The sequence below is a fragment of the Camelus ferus genome, chromosome 26 (genome assembly GCF_009834535.1).
Source record: "Camelus ferus isolate YT-003-E chromosome 26, BCGSAC_Cfer_1.0, whole genome shotgun sequence".
Taxonomy (NCBI): Eukaryota; Metazoa; Chordata; class Mammalia; order Artiodactyla; family Camelidae; genus Camelus; species Camelus ferus.
The window spans coordinates 23,657,004-23,681,496 of NC_045721.1; the positions used below are offsets into that span (position 1 = coordinate 23,657,004).

Consider the following 24,493-nt stretch of genomic DNA (forward strand, 5'->3'; position numbering starts at 1 on the left):
TGAAGGAGAAATACTGAAACTCACTCCCGGAGACGGGACTCACTCCCGGAAACTGCTTCCGGGTAGGCAGGAAACGGAGAGCTCGAGTGGGGCGGGGCCTGGTGGGTGTGGGCGTGGCACCCCGCCCCACCCCCGGGGCGTTTCCGGTCCGGAAGTGCCGCCGCCCGTGGAAGCGGAGTCTCCAGTCTCCCGCCGCGCCCGCGGGAGCCTGTTGGGCGTCCGCCCTCCTTCAGGTTAAACGTTGACGCTGCTTTAATGTAAAAGCTTGGAGTTGTGAGGCCACTTATATTGAATGCGGAGATCTTTCCTTCTCAAAACATGGAAAAGATTTAAGTCCAAAACCCTTTTGAGGAGCGTGTCCCACGGGTCCTGTGACACCGTTAGGACAAGTGTGACGGACGCCCTGCGCCTTGTGAGACGAGGAAGAGGGAGCTCGGCGTCTGTCTGTCCAGGCAGGACGAAGAAGCGCGGCTTGCTCACGGCGGGACAGAGCGCCTGCAAGTCCGAAGGCCTCAGAATGAAGCCTGCCCTGCCAGCACCTCGGCCCTGGACCTCCCCGACTCCAGGGCTGAGCCGCCTGGTCTGTGGTATTTGGCTGTGGCAGCACGAACTAAGACAGATTTCCATAGTGAATAAAGACCTGGGTCATTCCACTAGGTGAGGAACCACGACCAGGTGCTGGCTGACGGGAAAGGATCGTAGAGCCAACAGCGGAAGAGGTAGGTTTACATCCCAGCTGTGGCCCTGTGACCAGTTACAGCCGTGACGGTGTGGTTGTTACGAGTGCTTCCTTCTTATTCCGTTATGATGTGTGTGTACAGTTGACCCCTAAACATCGTGGGGGTGAGGGGCGCCAACCCCCTGCACAGTCAGAAATCGCTCCTCCAAGTCTAGGGTTCCACATCAGAGGTTTTAGCCAATCGCGGGTCGCGAAGTACTGTAGTATGTATTTATTGGGAAAAAAATCTGCATGTAAGTGGACTTGCTCAGTTCAAATGCTGTTCAGGGGTCAGTTGTTTATGGCGAGTGACTGTTTTCTTCAGTCTCTTCCCTCATGTAATTTAAGATGTATTGACTTTATGTCATAGTACTTAAGCACTGTTAATTTTACATCATAATATTTAAATCATAGGATGTCAAGGAGAAGAGTAAACCTCACTCAAGGATTTCACATCCGCTGCAGAGGGAGCTTGTGTGTTTTCCGTTGTATGAAGGACAGGTGCATCATTTTAGGGGGAATTGTGGCCTGGTTACTGTCTTTATTTGGACACTGAGCATTAAGGTTTAAGGAGATGTGTGTAGGCGCCAAGTTGACGGGGGCAAACTAATGATGGCTGGTTTTATTTCTCAACTTGCTTGGGCCACAGGGTACCCAGATACTTGGTTGAATATTGTTCTGGGCGTATCCCTGAATGTGATTCTGGGTGGAACAAACATTTGCGGCAGTGAACTGAGTGAAGCCTATTGCCTTTCCCGAGTGGTGGTCTCACCAAGTCCGGTAAAAGCCTGCCTAGATCGAAAGGCTGAGCAAGAGGGAATTGGCTCGCTCTCTCTCTGCCTTTTTGTCTTCAAGCCGGGACATGCATTAAGCCCCCACGTTGCTGCGCCTTTCGCCGCCTATTCCATCCAGGCCTGCGGAGGTCCAGACACCTGGGTTTGCTCTTGGTTAGAGAAGGTCCGGGAGGAGTAGCGCGTGGTGCTTCTGACCAGCAGGGGGCGCCACCGGCCTGCACAAGCATTTCACATGCTTCTTGGAGAATGGAAAATTACTCAGGCTGTCAGGTCTCCATCTCTGTGCCTTGCGGTGCAGCATGGGTGTTTCTTGGCCCATAAGGGGACAGTGAGTATTTCTAGAGGCTTAGGTAGGCCCAGATCTCCCTCGTTGTGCCTCTATTTTTGGCAACAGTAGATCCTGGGCTCTGAGCTATGGTGGAAAATTCTCAGGATTCGTAGGCAGTCACTGACACATTTTCCAGCCTTTCCAGGATGCCAAGAGCAAGGGTGGGGCACCCAAGTGGCATTAGAAATCTCAGGGTGGCTCTAGTGAGCCAAGGAGGCTTCCTGGGTCCTCCAGGTCTGCACGGGACAGTGCTGATCCCTGGAGGATATCCATTTCTAGAAGCTCAGCTAACCTAGGGACATCCTCTCCTGGGCTCCCTGCCAGCACCGGTGGGCACGTGCCTCAGGAGCATTTAAGGAGGCTAGTGCCACCAGAGGAGACCAAGTGGTGAAGCTGGAGAGATGCCGCCTCGGTGTGAACATCGGTCCTTTGGGGAAACAGCAGTAGAGGTCGCCAGTAAACAGGACCCCTCCTGTGAATAGAGAAACTGTATTCAATGTTACACAGTAACAACTGCCAAAATAATCCACAATAAGAAACATAATAAAAATTGTGATGAAAACAAGTGTGACAGGATGATGATCACAATGACATTTACACTAATGATACTAATTTAAAAAAACCTAAGGGGATGAGAGATTAGAGTACAGACCCCACCCCCACCCCCGAAGTAAATGACTAGGTACCCATCCATCCTCATGGGGTATTTTAGACCTAGACTAGATTTTCACAAGTTATTCCATAAGGCAAGACCAAGTAGCCTGATGACGTAGGAAACCAACCAGGTCAAGGGTAAGGCTGAACTTGGGACTCACGTGCACATTCCTGGAGGGGAGCCCCAAGGAATGGGGGCAGAAGAACTGTGATCGGAGCCTGCCAATCACATGACACCCATGGAATTTCAGAACTTTGGCCGGGTGGGTGTCAGCCCTGAGTGCCACGCAAGGAAGGCAGGCAGGAGCCAGATCCACACCATGTTCAGAAGCCACGCCTGCCACGTACATTAAGCCCCCAGCATTTTCTCAGCCCTCAGCACCTGGCTGTCCTGCTGTCCCTTCCATCTGACTCAGGGGGGCCAGTTGGCTTCACTTGCATATCCTGGGGTTTGAGCTATTGGTATGAGGCACCCTGTCTGTCTCCCAGTCCAGCAGGGGGCGGCAGAGGATAGCACAGGAGACTTTCTCTGCTTTTAGGAGAACCTAGGTAACTCTGAGGTCCCTAAGATACGTGAGTGGTCACCATCCTGTGCCTTCCAGTGCAGCACCAGCCTTTCCTGCAATAAGGAGGGGACTTTAAACATTTAATGCCCCATGGTGGGTCCCCAGCTCTGGGTTGAGGTAGAAAATTCCAAGTAACTTTTTCTCCAACCTCTTCAAGAAGGCAGGAGCTGTTCCTTGGACCCCAAGTAAACTTAGAAAATATTTTGGTGACTATCGCCAGCCAAAGACTTACTCCCAGTGTCTCCCAGCTCGCCGCAAGGGTGATATGGGTCTTCGAGGAAGCTTGTAATGTCATTAAAGTTTCAGTCAGGTCACTGGGATCCTAGTTTCATCTCAGTTTTCAAGACCTCTAGATCCTGTTCCTCCCCTGAATGTGGAAGGGCACACTCAGGTGAGCCTCTGCATGTCGGTGCTATTTTAGAAGAGTGGGGGTTGAAAGGAAGAAGGAGAAGCCAGGGTTGGGGATAAAGCCACAGGGACAAAGTCAAGCCCCAGTGATGACTAGCGCTGGGTTTGTTTTCTGAGAGTAACACAGAAATCCTTCTGGGTTGGTCCCCATCACTTCCCTTTGCTGGGTCCTCAGAGCTGTGTCATAGCCCACTCTGTTGCCAGTGTCTTAAAACCACTAATTCTTGGAGAACATGAGCAGAGTTTTAGAGGCAAAGAAGTGTTAGGAAAATGTGGTGTTTTCTGTTACCCTGTTCATTTTCAGTGAGGAGGCAGAGATGGTTCTGGAAGGCCTGTCTGGCTCACAGTCAGGAGATGTGCAGGGTCAGATGACTGCAGCTCCCCGGTCACTGGCTTCCCACGGGGCTCCTTCTCAGTGTGTAGATCCTGGGCATTTTGTCTTGGTGCAGGATTCTCTCAAACCCTCATGTTCTCAAAACTTGCCAAGGCTTTTATAAATTAGTTTTGCTACCTGGTGAGACTTGGTTCAGAAAAGAATAAAATGGCAAAGGAGAATGACAGTGGATCCCATGGGTGAGGGGTTTATAGAGAAGGCAGATGTGGCTTTGTGTCAGTCAGCAGCTCCTAGGGCCAGTGGAGTGTCTTTGTTTAGGTGATGAGGACATTTTAATACCCCAGTAAGGATATCCAGGGACACAGGTGTCCCATGAGAGCAGATGGGCTCAGAGGACAGAGAGTCCTTCCTATTTTGGGTGCTCAGTTCCCCAGAACAAAGGCAGTGGGCAGTTTGGAATGGAAATGACCATCAAATGGGAACATAAGCTGCTGTTACATTGGCAATAGATTGGAAGTTTATCGACAACAGTCCCCCAGTTTCAGTTAAAGTGATTTAGGCTGGGATGATAAACCCACTGGTTTAAAGAGTGACAGGGCGTTTTGTCTGTGAACCCTCCCCAGACTCAGGTAATGCCAGTCACAGTCGGTCAGCCTGTCCTGTTCTGAACTCCCACGGGTCTCCCATCAGCTTACAGAACTTGCCACGGTGTGTGTCGATTGCTCACTAAAATGGAGCTTCCGTCCCATAAGCTGAGAAAGAAAGTGAGCTGTTTGTTCATTTCCTCTCGGCATCTCCTTTTCTGGTGGAAAAGCACAGGAGAGTGAAGTATCCACCTGTGGGTGTGCAGCCGAGGCTTTGGGTCTGAGTTCTGCCTCTTGATTCTGCGGCTCGCTGGCGGTGAGGGACAAGAGCAGTGGACCACCTTGAATCTCAGGCGCTCCTCCGATCAGTGATCAGATATTATCGTGCGGGAGACTTGATGGGAAAACTTGTTTTAAAAATTCATTTTCTTAGCTTGGGAGTTCCCAAGACAAAAGCATTAGAGTGGGCACTGAGCTCTGATTTTATAATATTTTAGGTGATTGGAATCAACTTGGTTCTGGAAACACTGACCTGGATGATGTCCAGGGTACTTCCAGCTCCAGTATCGTAGTGTTCCAAGTTCTCTCGTAAATCTCAGTGTGACCTTATACTTGGTCTCCGTGATGGAACAGCTCACGTGATGTGTGTGTGTGTGCGCGCGCGCTTGTGTGCACTCATGCACCTACGTGCAGCATGGAAAGCGAAAACTAGTCCTTATTCTATACAAAGTCCAATCCCCAAGTTGTAAGTAAACCTTAGGTGACTGCCAGGATTAGCGGCTGAGGATGACGAGGCCATAACCTAACACAGTGTTAGTGAGGGGAGAGGCAGGGTAATAACTGAAATACCATTTTCAGGTATTAATGAGGAGTTTATGTAGACGGGCTTAAGGAGCAAATTGTGTGGTTTCGGAGGCAAAGTAAGCATTCCTGTGTGAACTATTTTTAACCTGAGTGTCTGAGTAAAGGACAATATTGACCAAGATGTAGAAAATTAAATGAAGATCAGTTTTGGAAAGAAAGTAATACATTCAAATACAGTCAGGCTCCTTCTGAGTTTCCTGTCAGAAATCCGTCTAGAGGAGACCAGCAGCCTAATAAACTCTAGCGAGAAGCTAGAGCTGGAAATGCAGAGGGGGGTTGTGATCAGACAGGCTCCGCTCAGGTAACAGAAGCCACACTGGGTATTGTACACAAGGAATTTCGTGCAAGGAATTGAATTACTGGAAGGTTGAAAAGGCTCAGGAGTTCGCAAGTACAGGATGGAGTTACCACCTCCAGGCCCAGAGGAGCAGAAGGAAAGCGGAGCTGTCAGGGGCCAGTGCTGGGCATGCTGGGTCTGGCTGCTTGCAGCCGAGGCTGCACCTGAGGGGACGGGGCATGGTGCAGCTGGGGCTCGGACCTCCGGGTCGGGTGCATTCCGCATGAATGAAGCCTAACGTTTTAAGGAAGGAGCGCTCTCTAACTGGGCTCAAACAAATGAGGTGCAGCGAGTTTTAAGACTTTGAAGAGGAGACGTGGCCAGACAGGTGTGTGGGCAGCCAAGGTGCACAGCAAGCAGCTCAGAGCCCAGCTAGTCCTCTTACTGCCGAGGGAGAAGAGCCTGGATGCTGCTGGTTCCTTTAGGGACACTTGTGAGGCTGCTGAGAAAGTCAAAAGAAGATGGAGCCAGAGGGATCTGGCGAAGGGTCCACTTCTTTTGCAGCTAGTTTCAACTTCTTGCTCAATCTAACTGCTTACTTGAGCTGCTAAAAAATGTTCCGTCTTTAGGGTTGGCCCTGTTGCTCTCTGCTCACCCAGCACGGTTTTCTGTGGACGTGCTGAGAACACAAGACCAAAAACCACAAGTCTGACGAAAGGGGTAACCAAGCCCCTGAGTGTATGGCCATGGGCTTGGGTGTCCTCACCTGCACTGAGCGTGTTGAGTTAAGCGATCTCTGGGGACCTTGCTGCTTGCATGGGCCACGAGCTGATCAACTCTCACTCCGAGTGGCCGGAATGAAGATGCTACTCACCCAACAGCCAGCGTGAATTTAGACAGAGTCCAGTTTCTTTGTGGAACTCGACGTGCTAGGTCAGACAGGGAACAGGAGACATTCTACACAATTCCTGCCTATAAAGGAGAGCGAGGAGGAGGGTGGGACAGTGGTCCTGCTGGGGCAGCCACAGCTAGTGTCCAGCAGGGAGTCCAGTTACCATGTGGCTGAATCTCCTCACATTGTAAGTAGAATCTCCTGACATTTGGTAAGAACGGCCCCAGGTCACACGTCTGTTTGAGGCCAGGACTATAAGGTTAGAATGCAGTTCATTAGACTCGCACTCCAGCCTTTCCACTCCACCTGTTTTATTTATTAATTCATTCACTTTATCCATCAGTAAATTAATTAATAAGCCCTATACCAGGAATGGGGGATGCAAAATAAACAAGTTATAGAGCCTTCCCTCAGAAAGCTCATAGCCTAGAAAGGGGACTTTCTGCGGCATCAGAAGCTGGACTGCCAACTTCAGAGAATCCAGAATTTGGAGGCCCAGGAGAGAAGACCCAGAGAGGACTGCTGCCCTGAGAGCCCAGCCGGCGTCCCCACCTCCTCCCTGTGTGTAGTCGCGGCTTAGCTTTTAATTATTCTCTCTTTTTTTGCAGCAAAATGGTGTCAGTTCAGCTCGGCAGCCTCCAATCTTATCTTCAAAGGAAAGGCATTCGACTTCGCAGCGACCATCCATTCTCTGACAGTGTAGTTGTCTTTGAAATCCTCCTCTGGCTAAGTGAAGAAAACAGTCGGTCTTCAGTTATCCAGTACTGAATTACTGGAAGGCAAAATTCCACCACTCAGGCCAAGCCAGAACTCCACACTACCGAATCTCATGGCGACACAGAGTGTAAGTGTAGACAGCAGAAAAGCAGATGTGACCTGAACAGCTGTGTCTGAGCTCGGATCCCTGGTTCAGTATATACAGGGTGCTTCCTTTGTACTCAAGTAGAAAAACCAAGAAAGGGTTCCCTCTGCTATAATCTTTGTTGGACATAGAGAAACAGTGTTTCTTCCTGGGGCGGGGGGAGACAATATCCTTTCTAATTCCAATAAGCAGTCTTTTGCAATAAAAGATTTTTTTCCTATCTCCAAAATAATAGTCTCTTGTATATAACAAAAGGTACAGAGTGTGCTATTTACAGTGGAGGCAGGGCAATGGCAGCCGTGTGCCTTGGGCATGTGGTTGTGGAGTGTCACAGTTTGGGGGTAAAGCTTCAGTATTTTCTTTGGTATTAAAAGAAGCACAGTACGAACCTGCTCTGCCAGTGACGTCTGCAGAATAACGTGTTTAGCTCTGACAAGCCGTGTGAGAGAGGCATAGACACTGTGCATTCATTCAGGACAAAGAAACTAAGCTGAAGAGAGTAAAATACTTTAAGAGACAATGACTAGGGAAAATGGTGATGTGTATTCCCTGGAGAAATCATAGGAAGAACTGGCAGTTGCTCTCAAAAGGTGTAATACTTATTCTCAGAGAGAACGGCTCTGGGGCGGGGAATGTGTGCACATTAGCCGTCGTCTGTCTCAGACACTACCACACTGAAGGCTCATTAATGCCCAAGGTGGGGCTAATCAGTGGGGAAAAAATCACAGGCACTGAGATTTCTGCTCGGAGTAAAGGGAAACATTTTAAACAGTCCAAAGTTGAACGCAGGATACTGTGAGTAACAGATCACTGAAATTTATCCAGCATCAGGGCAATCAATCAACATCTTCAGGGAAAAAAAAAAGATCAGTCTTCAGAAAAAGCCCTATTATTATTTCCATTTATTGGAAATAAGTTGAAACCCAGAGTTCATACATCTTACAAGGTTTGAAACTGAGGTTCAGCCTCAGATATTTTGGCATAATAGTCTGTTCATTTCCTCTTTTATTGATCATGAAACTCACTTCCAGCACTGAGAGTGTCTGTGGTTGTGGTGGTGGTGGTCCTAACGTGTGTCCACTCTGTGCTGCTTACTGAGTCAGATGGGCCTGAGCTGAGTTTTGGGGACAGGGAGCCCCTAAGTATCTGCTTCCCTACATTGGTTTGAATCACTTGGAGTCCTGATGAAAGGAGATGGAGAGGACAGATAAAATTTCTTTCTCTACTCTGGATCCATTGTCTGACCTCCCAGGAAACAGACTGAGGGCAAAAGTTATTTTACAAGAGAGGCTGTGAAACACGAGGGCAGTATTCCTCAGGTCTGTTCCTTCTTTCTATTCCTGCCTGTTTTCAAAAGTGCAATGGAAATGACCACCTCCCAGGAAGTCCTTCTTGTTCCCCCAGTTAGAACCGAACTTCTATTTCCATGGCTTCTCTTATTTTTCACCTTCATCGCACGTATGAGAACTGTTTTGTATCATAGTTCTTTGTCCATCTGTCTGTCTCATCCATTCACTATATACACTTTAAATTATCAAGTGCCTGTTTATTATTATAGGCAACCTATTTTTGACCAACACAGAAATAAAAGACTAATAAACTTTAAGCAAATTAAGAGCAAAGACCATGATCTAATGTTCACCTCCACTTTACCTCCCTTTATTATAGGATGTTTATATATAATTATATTATATATCATTACATTCCAGAACAATTTCTCGTTAAGTGATAAGCACACATTCAATAGCTATTGACCGGCTAGCCTTCTGCAGCCAGATTGTGTAATAAATAAGTGTAGAAATTCAGAAACCATAAGGAAGAAATAGACAGGATACCTCATGGTGCATGGACAGTCCCATCGGGAAAGGCTTCATAACAGGAGGAATGAAGGATAGTTGAGGAGGGAATGGAGGTAAAAGTTTATTAGAGATGGGTTCTTGGCTGAATTGAGCAAAGACAGCCCAGTTCAAAGGACTTAAAAGAAAACTAATCAAGATGTTAATGTTTGAAGTGATGTGATTTTCCAGCAGTATATGAGAGCTAGAAAGTCCAAGATCATCTAAGGTTAAGAGATTCATGAGATTCATTTAAGAGATTCATTTACCAATTAGTGGGACATGAAAAAATAGACTGGTAAGAACCTGTTATTGTAAGTTTGATTTCATTTAGGCTGTAAAGGCTGTTCTTCTCTGAATTAGCAAGTGTCGTCTGCCTCTTGAGATTTTTTTCTCATTTTAAAACAATCATTTTGTCATACACTGAAGCTGGGTCAAAGATTACAGAATGAGGAAACAGATCTAAATGAAAAGGGAAATCTGAACCTGTTGGTAGAGCTTTTAGGGAAATTAACTAGATATTCTTCTGGTTGGAGGTGGTCTGGATCAGGGTGGTCCCATTAATATGTGTCCAAACTTAGGAAAAGATTTCCTGTAACTAGTTTGTTTCTGAGACCTTTTTAGGACATAGGACTGAATCAAGTACTTTTCTGAAAGATGAGCTTTCTTCTCAAAAGACAGACCCTGAATAGATTTTGCCTCAAAAGACATCCTTATATCTATCAAGATTTCTCTCTTACCTGAGAAGATTTGAGCAAGAAGGATGATGGCAGCAAGAATAAAGGAAAAGATTTTCATGGCTCCGGGAATCAGTGGGGAGAGGCTGAAGGAGGCACGGTCACTGGAGTCTGACTCTTATCAAGGGAAATTGATTAAAGCAAGTTCTACAGCTCTGAAAAAGCCAGGAGTTATTTTTGGTTTTTAATGCTCACTAAGAATGAATTATTTTCCATGCTCCATTGCATAGTGTGTAGGCTGATGGGTCAGATTTTACCTAAATAAACGCTGATGAGACAGTAAGGAAAATAACCCGGCTCCTTGCCTGGAATTCTCTAGTCTGCACCTCCATCCAGGCTGCTCCTGTGTTCCCTCATTTCCGTCTCAAGTACCACCACTTCCGTAACGTCCGTAACCGCCGTCTCTTCTTCTTCTCTGAGATTGTGTATGTCACTTACTCTTCTCTAAGAGTCACTCAAACATTATTGATTGGTGCCTGTATAATTGGTTTTTTAAGATTATACTCTATGACAAATTTTCATCTCCCAATTATACTGTAAGCTCCATAAAGGAAAATAACTTTCTTCTCATCTGTTTTCTTTCCGTTTATGCCCTGCAACAGTGCTTTGTAACAGTAGGTGCTCAAAATATATGTATTTGACTTATTGATAGTTGTCCAGTTAGAGGAACCCATGAATAATCAAGCAATTAATATGGGAATAGTAATGAAATGTTCAAAGGTTTTGCATATTAAGGATAATCATGTTATTATTAAATATGACCACATTTTGTATTTTATGGGAATAGCATTTTTTTGACAAATGTGTGTTGGACAATAAATACCATGTGTACTTATGTTAACAAGAAATTAATTAATGTTAATGGACTGGAAATTCTCATTAAAGGCAGGATTAATCATCAGGTGGATTAAGTGGGAAGATGAATCCGTGTGTTGTCTATAAAGGATGCATTTCTCCAAGAAACTTTTTGTCTCTTGAGTTAATTATAAGCTCACAATAAATTGCAAAAATGGTACAGAGAGTTCTTGTGTACCCATCACTCAGCCTGTTCCCATGGTGACATCAGCCATTATGTGAATTATCAAAGGTTGGAAATAAATTGGCACAGTAAAATTAACTAGACCACAAATTATGAGGAAAGTAGTTAAAATATAAAGACAGAGAGGTTGAAAGTAAATGATGGAAAAACATAAACTATGAAAATATCAAGAGTAAGAAGGCTGGAGTGGCACTTTTGCTTCAGATGAAATAGAATATTATCAGATGGAAAGTAGAATGTTGCATAAGGAAAATAGGAATAATTCATTAAAAAAAAGAACAAACTTTGGGTTTTATTGATTTTTTCCTATTGTTTTTCTTAGCCTTTATTTTCACTCTAATATTCATTATTTTCTTCCTTCTGCTTGCTTTGGGTTTAACTGGTTCTTCATTTTTAGCTTCTTAAGGTGAAAAATGAGTTTATTGATCTGATACCTTTCTTCTTTTTAAATATAGGCATTTACAACTGTAATTGTTTCTCTAAGCATTGGTTTAACTGTATCCCATAAGTGTCTTTTTTTAAAAATTTCATTCACTTTAAAGTGTTTTCTAGTTTTTCATGTGATTTCTTCTTTGACTCATTATTTATTTGGGGGGGTGGTGTTTAATTTTCTCACATGTACGTCTTTCCCAAATGTCCTCTGTTATTTCCTTGTGGTTGGACGCTTGTTTTGTGGCCTAACGTGTGGCCTGTCCTGGAGGACAGTTCATGACAGCTTGAGAAAATGTGTGTTTTGCTGTTGCTGAGTGGGCTGTGCCGTCGATGGCAGTGAGGTCTGACTGGTTTACAGTGTTCTTCAAATCTTACATTTTCTTGCTGATCTTCTTTCTTAGTTGTTCTGTCCATTTCTGGTTGATTTCTTATGAATTTCCTCAACCCCTCTCCTTCCAAAGCTGCCTCCTAAAGCCACTTCCTGCTGGATCCCTTTCCCCTAGCAAGCCACGTTATTGGGGATTTCCCCTTTAAGGTGTTCTCAGTCCAGTCACCTTGTACGGCCTTCACTTGGTCCGTGGGAATCACGCTTATCTCCCTGCCTAATACCATCAGTGCAGTCACTCCCCTGCTGCTCTTTTCTTGTCCTGCCATCATGGGTAACTCCATCCAGAGCTCTTTCCCTGTAGACAGTTTCAGGTGTGAGTCAGGCATGAGCACCATAGGATGGCCATCCAGTTCTCCAGGTAACCTTCTTAAAGCCAACCTCATAAGGATTGGTGTGAAAACGATGTTTTCCTCACCTTTCCCTCTTGAGAGGCAGCGTGAAGTCCCAATCACAGCCCCCTAACACATTGTCCAAAGAAACCCTGTGCCCTGACATTTTTTTTTTTTTTGGTCAATCTCTTCGTGGCTTAGTACCTCGATGGGGCGTGTGGAAATTAATGATACTTAGTGTTTTATCCTCTGCCTTTGGGGAATTCAGCCCAAACTGATCAGTCTTGCTCTATAGTTATGGTCATTCCCTTTCAGTTACTGTGAGGGAATCAAGAAGAGGTAATAGATGGTTAGCATGATAAGACCTACAATTGCTACAATTTCAAAATTAATGAAGTTAAAGTCACACTAAACAGGAGCAATATGTAGACCAACTAAAGTGGAGATTCTTCAGGAGGAATCCAGCTCCACCAGTGTCTCTTCTTGCTTTCCCTTTCCCTCTGACCCACCCATCATTCAGGAGACCGTCCCTTGCAGAAGATCCGGCAGACGCTGATGTCAGAGATCTCCATCAGTTACCGTGGAATCAGCAGAAGCCTGTCTGAGAGAGTCATGGGCATCCACCTGACATCTGAACGGACTACATTTTCAAGTAACAAGAAATTAGTATGAGTTGAGACTTTGTTTTTCTATAGGAAGGACTGGATGTCTCAGGATAAAGGAGCTAATTGGATGGGAAGGTTCTAGAAAAGAGCCTAGTACAGAAGAGAGAAGAGAGCAAGAAGAAGAAGGGAAATTTGTGAACAGGGGAGCATCTGTGGGAGGTGCCCTCTGGGACCACAAGCCACGTGACTCTGGATGCTAGGTGAGGGAATTGCTATGGTGATATCAGGGCAAAGCCCCTGGCCCAGTGCTCTGTGTGACGCTGTGAGACATGCACATGAGTTCCTATGAAAGAGACATCGGTTAGGGTCTAGAACATTTTCGATGTTCGGAATCAAGCAATGTGGTATTTGGAATAAGTAGGGAATATCCTGGTTTCATGATGTTCTGTAAACCATCAGCTGCGCTCTTGGAGATCTGGGGAGAAGCATCATCCACCAAATGGTCACTCAGCTGTAGGTTCTTAAGACCAAGTCCCCCACTTACCACTTCCCTGGGTTTAATTCCTGTGAAAATGCAGGAAACATTATAGAGTTCACAAGGGTTATGTCTCAGATCTCTTTTGGAGGACAATTGATAAATCGATCTGACAGTAGAGCCAACCTAAAAGCCAAATCAGTCAGGCTCCAGGCATGAAAACAGTTCCCACACCAGATGGTTCAATAGAGAGAGAATTTAATGTGGAAAGCTGATGAAGTGTTGGGAAAGCTGAACATGCAAATGGGAGCTAACATTATACACAGCTGGAATCCTCCACTGCCGAATGGTTGGAGGGAAAACAGGAGGCTATGGTGTGAGCCCAGGAGCAAGGACCAGCGGGCAGGAGCCGGGCGTGCAGGGGGGCTGCCGGGTGAGCAGTGAGGGTACACAAGCTTGGGCTTCATTGTTGGAGATGGAGCCACTGCTGGAGCGGAAAGAGAGACTGAGGGAGGAGAGCCCCGAGGTCTCCTGTTCTCTCGTCTGCCATTCTTCTTTCTGCCAGGCACTTGCACGGACTGAAACCTGCCAGAAAAGCCAGGAAGCTCAGAGAATGTGGTTTGCAGAGAATAGTGCCCACTGTACAGAGCAGAGCAGGGAAAGGACAGGAAGTGGATCTCAGTGCAGAAGGACACACGACACAACAGTACATTCTCACACGTTGAGCAAAATACTGTTCATTCTCACATGTTAACCCTGAGTGATTAAGTTTGAGACACTACTCAAAGGACTGGCAATCTTGACCTTTATTTTGTGAAGCTACAAATTTTATTTCATAAGGCAAAGTTATACAGTCAACCATTTATGTATATTCCATGCTGAGCATATGAAATTAATCTAACATTTTCATCCACTGGCAGGAAGAGACATGCAGAGCTGGTGCCCTAGACCTTAACTGAGTAAATGCTGAGATGTTTAAAAAAAAAATCGCGTATCCTCTGACACCTGATGTCTTTTGTCTTCTTGATGATGGCCATTCTAAGGGATGTGGGTTGGCACCTCGCTGTGGGTTTGCGTTGCATTTCCCTGGTGCATAGTGGTGTTGGGCATCTTTTCTTGAACCTGTTGGCCATTTTGATGCCATTTACAACCATATGGATGGATCGTGAGCACACTGTGCTAAGTGAGATAAGTCAGACAAAGACAAGTACTGTATGGAATCTAGTATATGTGGAATCTAAGAAAGTCAAACTTGTTAAAAAGAAAAAAAAAACAGAATAAATGATGCTTACCAGGGGACGGGAGGTAGAGGGATGAAAGTGATGTTTAAGGGAACAAACTTGCAACAGGTAGTAGATAAGCCATAGCGATCTAACGCACAGGGTGCTGAATGCAGACAACAGCACTGTGCTGTAATCATCGAACTGGCTAAGAGACTGACATGTAATTATCCCGACGGCTAAAGAAAAAGTATAATTGTGTATTATGATGGAGGTGCTAGATTGTCACTACAGCAGCAATCATATTATAAAATATAAATGTATCCAATTAACACGTACGTCTTAAATTTACGCAGTTTTATGTCAAATGTAGTCAATAAAAATACACCGTAAGTACTATAGTCAAGAGTGACAATATATTGGTACTCCAAGAAATGACGCGGAGAAGATAACTTCTTATACCCTGTAGAATCGTATCTCCATTGACAGACGCGGGTGCCATTTCTGTTTATCTGTTCTGTGAGAATTAGTACTTACAGATACACAGAAATGAGAGTGATGTGAACATCCTTTACTGCTGTCCAGTTATGAGCTTGAGGAATAGATATTCTCTCTAGGTCTCAATTTCTTTGAATATAAATGGGGATAATAAAATCTACCTTATAAGGTGATCTTGAGTCATATAAGAAAAGTATGGGGAAAAGATTCATAAATTGTAAGGTATTCCATACATGTAGTTACAGTATCTGATTAAGTGAGTAGCTATTAGGTAACCATTCATGACTTGATTTTTTTTTAAATTGAATTAGAGTTGATTTACAACATTATGCTAGTTTCCAGTGTACAACATAATGATTCAATATTTTATAGATTATACTCTATTTAAAGTTATTATAAAATATTGGCTTATTCCCTATGCTGTGTGATACATCCTTGTAGCTTATTTATTTTATACATAGTCATTGGTACCCCTTAATTCTCTACCCCTACCTTGCCCCTCCCCACTTCCCTCTGCCCACTGGCAACCTTTTTAAAGATCACCTTTAAAAATAAGCAAAGAAGGGGGAGGGGTAGAGCTCAGTGGCAGAGCGCGTGCTCAGCATGCACGAGGTCCTGGGGTCAATCCCCAGTGCCCCCATTAACGAAAGAGCAAACAAAAAAAGCAAAGAAACAAAGCAAAGGGAGAAGGAGATGAGAATGATCCTGACACCCGCTCACTGGGTGACTTGGTTAAGCTGCATAACTTCTCTTGACCTTCCTTGAATATCCGGTCCTGCTTCTGAGGCCAGAAGAGCGCCGGTCTGGCTCACCCCATCCTCCGCCGGCAACACACAAAGTTCAGCTTGCAGCTTCCAACGACCTTCTCCTCCTCAGTGCACATCTTCCTGCATTTGCCCCGCCCGAGCCTGCACGGCTCGCAAACAGCGAACTCACCTATGGCAGGAAAGAGCTGCTGACCCGCCTTTCCTGGGACTCTCTGGAAAAGGGGGGAGGGCAAAGGCCGCGAAAGAAGCGAGGGTTTGTGATTACGGTTGTAAAGAGCGTTTTCCAAAAGCAGCCTGGATCTTTCCAGAGAGCTCCACTTTTTCCCACCGGGTACGTATCTTCAAAGGCCGTAGTAGACAGGACACCTGGTCCGACTGCGCGCACTTCTGAGCCACACAAATTGATAAACGCATGGAGGTCAGGATCGCACTGACCTCTTCTTAAACATGAACTCTCCCCACTCAAAAGCTCAATCTCAAGCTTCTCAACTCCTTGTTCATGCCCAGTTTCTAGTTTTATTATTTTCTCCTAAATTCCAGTCTCCTTCCTCCCTGAGACCTTCTGCGTTAGCATCCGCCTGGCTTTCCCAGCTCGCGCAACAAGCGCCACCTCTCTTCACACGGATTTGCTAACAGCTGTGCTCTGCTGCCTCCGCCTGGCCCGTTTCCTGAGCCCTTTGTTACTGAGGCAGGGGAGCATTTTCAGCCTTAGAATCATATAGGCTATGGAATGTTCTTGTGTTTCTAATCTGACTGACTCTTTGGAATGCGGGGGGTTATCCCTAGGTGACCATTTGCTGCAGGAGTGGGGCACGCATTCCCCCACCCATCATCCTCATAACCCTCCCTGGTGATGTTTGTACGCAGGGCTTATATGCCGCTGGACTCCCTGGCGCTGACCAAGTGGCTGTTTAAGACAACACCTGCTCTTTTCCAGGCAGCGTGTGGCCCGACTGTCCAGTGCTCACGCTGCACAGTGTGTTGAAGGTTTTGTGCACCGCTTCTGCTTAAGAGCATTGCTGGGCATTGCTACCTGGTTGAGAATCACAGAATTAAAACTTGTGACTCTGGTGTCCTGAGTCGGAAGCCTACCTCACCACTTATTCTTCATGTCCCCTGGGCAGAATTATTCGACATCGCATCTTGGCTCTGCCTCGTCTTCTGTAAAGTGGTGGTTATACAGTGCCTTCCTCAGAGGGACGTTTTGAAGGTTACATGACATAATCCACATGAAGTTGTTAATAGACTGCATGGTACATAGTAAGCACTCAGTGACTTAGGGGCACCTTATTCTTTCTCACTCTGAAATTCTGTCTAAACATTAAAAAAAAAATTGTTTACAAGTGCCCAGGAGTATTTATTTCAATTCTGTTTATAATACGCTTTCTTCCTGTATAGGGTGAGTCCCCCAGAAAAGGTCAGCAGGCTGTTCATTATAACAGCTCCTCTGTCGTGACGGTTTGCTGAACCATGCCGACTCCTTTATTTGTGGCATACGTGTGGAACACGCTTTACTGGATTTAGGAGCAGAGGCTGGAGAGATGGAGAAGCATGTTCATACAGCAGCGCTACCTGGCTGGTACAAGCCTGGTCCTGTGACCTTGGTTTAGTTAGTACCATGAGCTAATGACAGTAGCCACCAGGTCCAAATCTCTGTGGCCAAAAGCACAGTCCAGTAGCAAAGAGGTTTCTCTGTGAAATGGGAAGTCCAAATATGACGTTGGGAACAAAAGGGAGAGAGGAAGGTAGGGTTAGCAGACTGGGGTTTCAGCAGTTCTGTTTTCACTACGGTCCCCATCGCTCCCTTGTCTCCAGGAACCAGAGCTCCCGGGCAGGGCCAGGGTTCCTAAAGGGGAAATCCTACACAAGGGTTTAACTTACCCGCTGGAAATGGCTGGACGTATTCGAGTCCTGCCTGGCACCCTAATTTCAAAACAAAGCACATTTGCGATATTAAAACCAATGCAGGAAACAGCACTATGTAAAACAGTGTTCTCAACTTCACACACCTGCCGTCAAGGGGCAGCTGGCCACAGAGGGCGCATTGTTATTCTGTGTTTGAAAGCTCGAACTCCTGGTATCCAGTAAGAGCAAGTTGTTTTAAAAGGAGAGAGAGAAAGAAAAAGAAGAAAGAAAGAAAAGGAAGGAAGGGAGGGAGGGAGGGAGGGAGGGAGAGTAGCTTGCTCTTAGAAAATGCTACTGCAGGTTTAAGAATTCCCGTGAAACGCGCAGTGAGGCGCTGCCTGTTGCCCTCAGTTCTGGAGTTACCCTCAGGTACGTAGAAGAATCGTCAAGCTTTATGATCGGCCCCATCAAAATCCCATCAGTTCACATTTACCTGGTGGAAACTGAGCCAGAATGAGGAAAAAGGCAAAGACAAAATAAAACATCTTCCTGCTCGGGGCCATCTCGGAGGGAGGACTCTTCAGAACAGAGGTTTGGGATTCCTTCAAGAGGACAGCCGCTCGCTTATTTACATTTGAAGGTAATGGGAAATGCTCGTGGTCAGTGAAGTGAACCAATAAAGAAAGCACCTCTATGCTCAGTTTCCCAAGATCAAGGACTGGTGTGACGCGTAATAACCCTTGGCCTCCAAAGAGCCTTGGATTTGGGCGGTTCCGACGGGGAAAGAGGAGGAGCGGCGGGCCGGGAGGGGGAGCCCGGGGCAGCCGCGCGCCAGTGCGGGGGGAGGCGCAGGCCCGTCCTGCCGGCCCCCAGGCAGGCCGGCTCGCTGTGACGGTGACGGTGACGCGGAGGTGTTTTGAACGTGAGGCATGCTCAGAAGGAGGTCGTGCCCCGTAAGAGCCCAGTCACTGTGGACTGCCGCTTTCCTGGCTTCCATACGTACTGTCCCCAAGTGTCCCAAGGAGAAAGGGAGGGTAGCAGTCACTTTGCCAAGGTCGCTCTGAATCCCTGAGCCTGTAACAGCGCCACCGAGGAGACCAAAGTCACTACTGCCACATCCTTTTCCTTCACGAAGACCACGGGCATTAAAAGCTATAATGCATCACCGCGCCCCCAGAGCAGCCCCGTCCCGTCGCCCGTGGCCGGGCAAGGCTCGGCTCTCCGGTTTTGAAACGGAAGACGGGGCCGTGGTCGTATGTGGGTAGTACCCTGCGTCGTGAAATGACAGGTGGGATCGTTTTAAAAGGCAGACCCTAAAGTCGGATCGATTTAGCAAGTCTGTGACCTTGAACAGACGGCTTAATTTTTTGAACCTCAATTTCCTCATCCTTAAAATATGGACGTGATAATGGTACCTACTTCACTGGATATTTGAGATGATGAACTGAAATCACGTATGTAAAGTGCTTACCAGAGTGTCTGGCTATTGTTACTAGTACTAATTAATGTGTCTCTCTATCCAGATTTTCTGTAAACTCTTTTTCAAGTCCACTAATTCATAATGACCTTTCCTGGCCTATAAAACACAGCAGTGCTTTTATTTGTATGTTTACACACACTTAAGCTTCAGGAACACAAACTAATGTGCATGTGTTGGGGATACAGAGCTGAACCTAAGGCCTTTCAGCTTCGAGACATCTCTAATAACCGTAGCCAGGCCGGCTTTGTGGGCACATGACCAGGGCAGTCACACAGCCCTTCCTGTCACCTTGGGGTTTAAAGGACTGTAGTCAAAGTGCACTGAAATTCTCAGTCATTTTATCTTTGAGTATGTGCTTTGTAAATGAAGTCTGACCACCCTCGGAGGGTTTCTGGCCCCTGACCCGTGGTCCCTAAGCCCCACCTGACCTCCTCCTTTCTGCTCCCTCCCAGCGACCACCATCCACCCTCAGCTTGGACCGGGTGTGGACGTACCCAGAGGTGTTTGGGGTTGACTTCCTGATCCCTGAGCATCTCAGGGCACGATGTCGATCAACCCCTGTGGGGGCTACTAGTGCTGTGGTGAAGGCGGGCTGCTTGGCAGGAGTGAGCCTCTCCCCTGACCCTCAGTTTAGGACGAACTACACGTACCACAGGCATTGCTGTATCTTGGGAGTCGCTCAGTTGCCGTGGTGGAGATGGCAGGCCCGTGGGAAGGAGAGATACCTGGCTTGACCCTCTCTGGGACAAGGCACACCTACCCAGCAGCGGTTGGCAGGAGGGGGCCACAAGCATACATGGAGAGTGGCAGGGTGGGGAGCCCTGGGCACTCATGAGGGTCTGCAAGTGTCCCTGAGTATCCCTGTGCCCAAACAGCAAATAAAAAATACTATACTGGAGAACTGGGAGGACAGGAAAAAGGTTCATATTTTGGTGGCTTTAAAGGCATCTTTTTCCTGCTTTTTTGAACATGGAATCATGCATTTTCATCCTGCACGAGGCCCAGCAAATTTATGTAGCTGGCCCTGACCTGGAGTGAACTTCCAGTCTCGCAGTCACCTCTAATCATAGGGCTTGTCCTCATCACGGGGACCACGGGGTCTCCCTGTTGTACCAACCGAACAGAGATGGTGCCCGGGTACCGTTGCTGCGTTGTCTGCTTCTTCAGCACAGATTCCCCCTAGCTCCGGGCTCAAATTCTTCCGCATTCAATTGCTTTGAATGCAGCACAAATAAGCTTTTTCTAGCAGTTTGCCTCTTGTTATGGACTTGAATCTGTTTAAAGTTGGAAGGGAAAAGAGAACATATATATACTTTAAATCCATCATTCCTAACTGGATTATTCATAATATATCGCCAGTGTGCATAAAGCTACTAACAAAAATATCACAGGGAGAGGCTAAAGTTAGGTAGGATCGCCCCCAATTGTTTGTTTTTAATACAATTTTTGGTTTGGAATAATTTTAGATTCACTGTAAAGTTGCAAAGATACTACAAAGGGTACCCATCTACCCTTCCCCCGGCCCCCCCAGTGCCAGCATCCATGTTAACAGTTACTGATGTTAATAACAGGGGTTCACTTGTCAAAACTGAGGAAGAAGCGTTGGTACCCAGCTACTAACTAAACTACAGGATTCAGGTTTGTCTGATGTTTTCTCGTGATTAGACCGGGGTTTGGGGTTCGGGGGAAGAGGCACATAGGGTGGAGGGGTGCCTCATCCCGCTCCTCATGTCAGGGGCACGAGGTGCGAACATGACAACCCCTCCTGGGGTTACGCCCTTGGTGAGGTGCCTGCCAGGCGTCCCCACTCCTAGGTGACCCTTCTTCCTTTCCCACGTTCTGGTCTGTGGGAGCAAATCACTTTCATTTAAGCTGAGGCAGCTGAAGCTCTGCCTCCTGCAGGGGGGTGTTGACAAATACCATTTGGAATTCTGCTGCTGAAAATGTCCATTTTCTGGAGTTTATTTATATATTCAATCATTGATTGATATCAGTAGGGCATGAGGAGGTAAACTTACCCAGATCTCATATGAAAACCACCTTTTCCATGACGTAGCGAGCATCTGTTGCTTTTGGGGGGTTATGGTTGTTACGACAAATGCTTCTAAGGTATTGCGACATCAGCAGCAGTCAGAGCAGCAGGGCGATGAGGATGGAAGCTTATCTCCCTAATCTTACTTTTCCTAAAGAGAGGCATCCGACTCCCTGTCTCACAGGGGGAGGATTAAGGTGGAGAATTCGGGTCTTTCCACCCGCACACCTGTGGGCCCCGTGAGAGGGCACGGAAGCATCCTCTCCCGACACGCCTCACCGATCAAGACGCTCCTGGGGGGACAAACGCATAAATGTGGGTGTTCGCGGCTCTCTTCTCGCGGACACTGGGCTGCTCTCTCAGGACCTGCACGTCATGAGGACGTTCCTCGTTCTCTTTGCCGTCTGCCTCTTCCTGGCGCCAGGTAAAATGGGCACCTCGGCGGGCAAGCTTACTGGAGGTGGAGGCCCGGAGCGCGGGGCTGTCTCAGCGAGCCCCCGGGCGCGGCCAGCTCGGGAGCGCAGTGGTGCCCTCGGCCCAGCAGCCCTGCAGGGGTACATTTGCTCCAGGAGGTGACTTTCCTCTAATGCCTCTGCTGTAAATCCTGAGCACTGTTCGTTATTATCTAGGATGGAGTGTCACAGGTTGGGAGAAGTCAGGATATGCCAGGAAAGATGCCTTTTGGTCCCCAGTCTCGTGCTCACTAACAAGAACAAAAATTTGAAACAAAAAATTAAAAGCAAGAGTAGCCAGCTGTGGATCTTTTTTAAAAAAAAATAGCTGTGATAGAAATTAAGACAGGTAAGGAAGAGGGACAGAGAAAGGGAGAGATGGAAGAGAGAAGGAATGGAGCGTGAAGACGCTGGGCACCATGCCAGTCACGGCATGACTTAAAATAGTAAAACTGAAGCTGCCATTCCTTAATCACAGGCTGCAGAGCTGGGTGCTGAGGCAAAAATATCACATAATGAAACGCATTTAGTTCTCCAATGACAATGCCGTCTTTCCTACCTCTAATTTAGTAATATTCCGAGCAACTCTTTGGGCTTGGAAGGCCCATTTTACGTGTATTTCACAGCTGCAGAGATTAAACTTCAGCTGAGCTAAGCACTTCTCTGTCAAACAGACAAGCAAGAGGGAAGCCAGGACTTGAGGCTGACTCTGTCCCTCCACAGTGAGAGGAAATGTCCTTCTCAGATCCGAGCTCCCATCTTTCTCTCCTGCTCCTGAGGACCCCCAGTGGCTCCATCTGGACCTTCCCCCAAATTATAGTCTGAGACTAGACTCATCCCAGTTTCCAAATAGCTGAAGAGAGAGCTTTCCAGAACTGACAATGAGTCCAGATTTGTGCAAGACTTAATGATCTCCCCAGCGTGATGCTCAGAATTTTCACACCAGCTGTGCATGTCTCTGGTCTGGTTTGCAATAACCCTGTGTGAGTAGATTATGCACCAAGTATATGGGGGTCCCCCTACAGGGGCCCCTTCCTCCACTGGCTTTGATCAGCACATTGGCAACGGACCAAGGCATCCTCTTCAGATCCCTCATCCTTGTTATACAGTTAGTTAACACAACACAAGATTATATAGTATAAAGTTATCTAATGTAACTAAATGAAGCTGACCTATCGATGGGCCGTCTCTGCACACACAGGCACACACAGCTACGTTGTCCTCTAGGTAACAGTGACGGTCGGTGACCGCCCACTGGAAGCCCCGCCGGCTGGGGTGCTCCTTCTCTTTCTGGGCCATCACTGTGGACTGGACCTAGTACAAGGACTCTCGCCAGAGTGAGGTCCAGTACCTCCAGCCTGAGCTAGCCTTGCTGCATTAGGAGGGCGGAGAGAACACAGATCCCTGTGGTGGGAGCCATGGCTCGCTGAGCTTTGGAATATTGGGGTATTTAAACTTACAAACCTATATGCTGATGCTAGGTACGACTTATGCACATGCTGCCACCAGTCCATCTGTTTTTAGCTTTATGTGTATGTGAATCAGGCATCTTCATATGTTGACACTAGTTGCAATTTGTATATGTCTGACACTTCCATTGCATACACCTAAATCATGCAGCTCTAAAATGTTGCTTCTGGTACGATGTGCTGTCTGTCTTTAAGTTGAAGCCAGCTACTCAAGTGACGGTACTAAAGGCAGAACCAGCATTCTATGCAGAAAGACACAGCGATGTCTTGGAGAGCCGCTCCCCAAGTAGTCCCCATTCTGGCTCCTGAAGACATTTGATAGAATCTGGAGGGGAAATCAGAGTGAGCCTTTTAAAGCAATCTCTTAACTCGTGTCCTCCCCAGGAAACTCGTGTGTATTCTTTTTCACTCCAGTCGTAGGGTGTCACCCCAGTCTCAGGTGTCCCCCTGCAGTCACCAGACAGCACCTGAGAGTGTGTCAGGGAAACCACTGACTCTGGAGGTGTTTATAGGGACAAGTCGGTAATTATCCCCAAAGAACAATAGCTCCTGTTTCCCAAAGCCCCCACGCAGCCTAAGCCAGAACGCCGGCGGACAGACCTGTCCTTCCCGGCTTCCGTCCCACATGACAGAAAGGCAGAGCCACCACGCTGAAAGCACTGCCCACTGCCGTCTCGCCTGCTGGCGGGACAAGGCCCTGCGACGGCTCGTAGAGAAGCCTTCACTGACTAGTGACATGACTGTGCCTGGTAACTGGGACGTATTTGAGAAGAGGATTAATCCAGATGGCTCCTTCCCTTGTGTAGCCAGGAATGGATTTTTTGATGAGAGATGCTACAGGCTTAAAGGGAGATGCGTTCGCTCTTGTCAGAAAAATGAAGAACTTGTTGGTCTCTGCCAGAAGTCTCAGCAGTGCTGTCTGATACTCCAGCCGTGCTGGAAAAGTTAAGAACTAGAGACCCCAGAGCAACACGGACGACCCAGACCATCTTGTTTTCACTCCAGCCTCCAGTAAGAAGACACGTCAATAAAATAAATGACTATCTTTTATTCATTTGTCAAGTGCTTCACTTAGAAGGGGAACATGGGTAGCTAACCTTGATGGACCCAGACTCCTGGCTTATTTTTCTGAAATTTTTTCATAAAGGAATTGCTCCTAAACCTCCTAGTGTTTTTTTAAAAAACGGGAATAGAAATGATTATAACCAACAAACCGCTAGCTTGACTCAGGAAGTCAACCCCAACCAACCTGCTGAGATAGACAGATGATGGACAGAGAAATGAACGTATATCTAGACAGACAGTTACACTGATGATGTGTGTTGAGATCATCTATGTGTTAAGGACCACCACGCATCATGCACCTGTCTATATAAATTAATCATCTCATCTCCCGTGCCTTTAATTGGAGACAGTTAATTAAATATTTCCAATGAACTTGTCTCCCAGTTGTTAAGTCAAATTTGCTGAAAGCAGAGGGATCATAAATATCTCTGTAATTGCCAGTAGCTCCAGTGACCAGGATCCTGGTCCCAAATTGACTTTCTACTATTCTCCTGGGAACTGGCTAACTTCCAAATTACCTTCTCGCTCTACGCACTCATGTTAC

The 24,493-nt window shown here is 46.8% G+C and overlaps 3 protein-coding genes and 1 long non-coding RNA gene across 4 annotated transcripts; 2 read left to right on the top strand and 2 right to left on the bottom strand.

Moving 5' to 3' along the window:
• The first annotated feature begins 11 nt into the window (after positions 1 to 11).
• On the top strand, positions 12 to 7,510 carry LOC116660091. The gene is made up of 2 exons (XR_004315464.1): positions 12 to 719; positions 7,028 to 7,510. It is a non-coding gene; the product is annotated as an uncharacterized LOC116660091 (long non-coding RNA).
• DEFB107B (defensin beta 107B) lies at positions 6,884 to 9,920 on the bottom strand. Its single transcript, XM_014553786.2, has 2 exons — positions 9,857 to 9,920; positions 6,884 to 7,145 (listed from the first exon to the last, which is right to left on the bottom strand). The coding sequence occupies exons 1-2, from the start codon at positions 9,912 to 9,914 to the stop codon at positions 7,003 to 7,005; spliced, it is 201 nt and encodes a 66-aa protein (XP_014409272.1). The 5' UTR covers positions 9,915 to 9,920; the 3' UTR covers positions 6,884 to 7,002.
• Positions 9,921 to 15,344: 5,424 nt separating this feature from the next.
• DEFB105B (defensin beta 105B) lies at positions 15,345 to 18,041 on the bottom strand. Its single transcript, XM_032468488.1, has 3 exons — positions 17,945 to 18,041; positions 17,488 to 17,529; positions 15,345 to 15,775 (listed from the first exon to the last, which is right to left on the bottom strand). Exons 1-3 carry the CDS (start codon positions 18,012 to 18,014, stop codon positions 15,648 to 15,650), a joined length of 240 nt encoding a protein of 79 aa, XP_032324379.1. The 5' UTR covers positions 18,015 to 18,041; the 3' UTR covers positions 15,345 to 15,647.
• Positions 18,042 to 21,338: 3,297 nt separating this feature from the next.
• Positions 21,339 to 23,833, top strand: DEFB106B (defensin beta 106B). Its single transcript, XM_032468405.1, has 2 exons — positions 21,339 to 21,387; positions 23,691 to 23,833. Exons 1-2 carry the CDS (start codon positions 21,339 to 21,341, stop codon positions 23,831 to 23,833), a joined length of 192 nt encoding a protein of 63 aa, XP_032324296.1.
• The last annotated feature ends 660 nt before the right edge of the window (positions 23,834 to 24,493 follow it).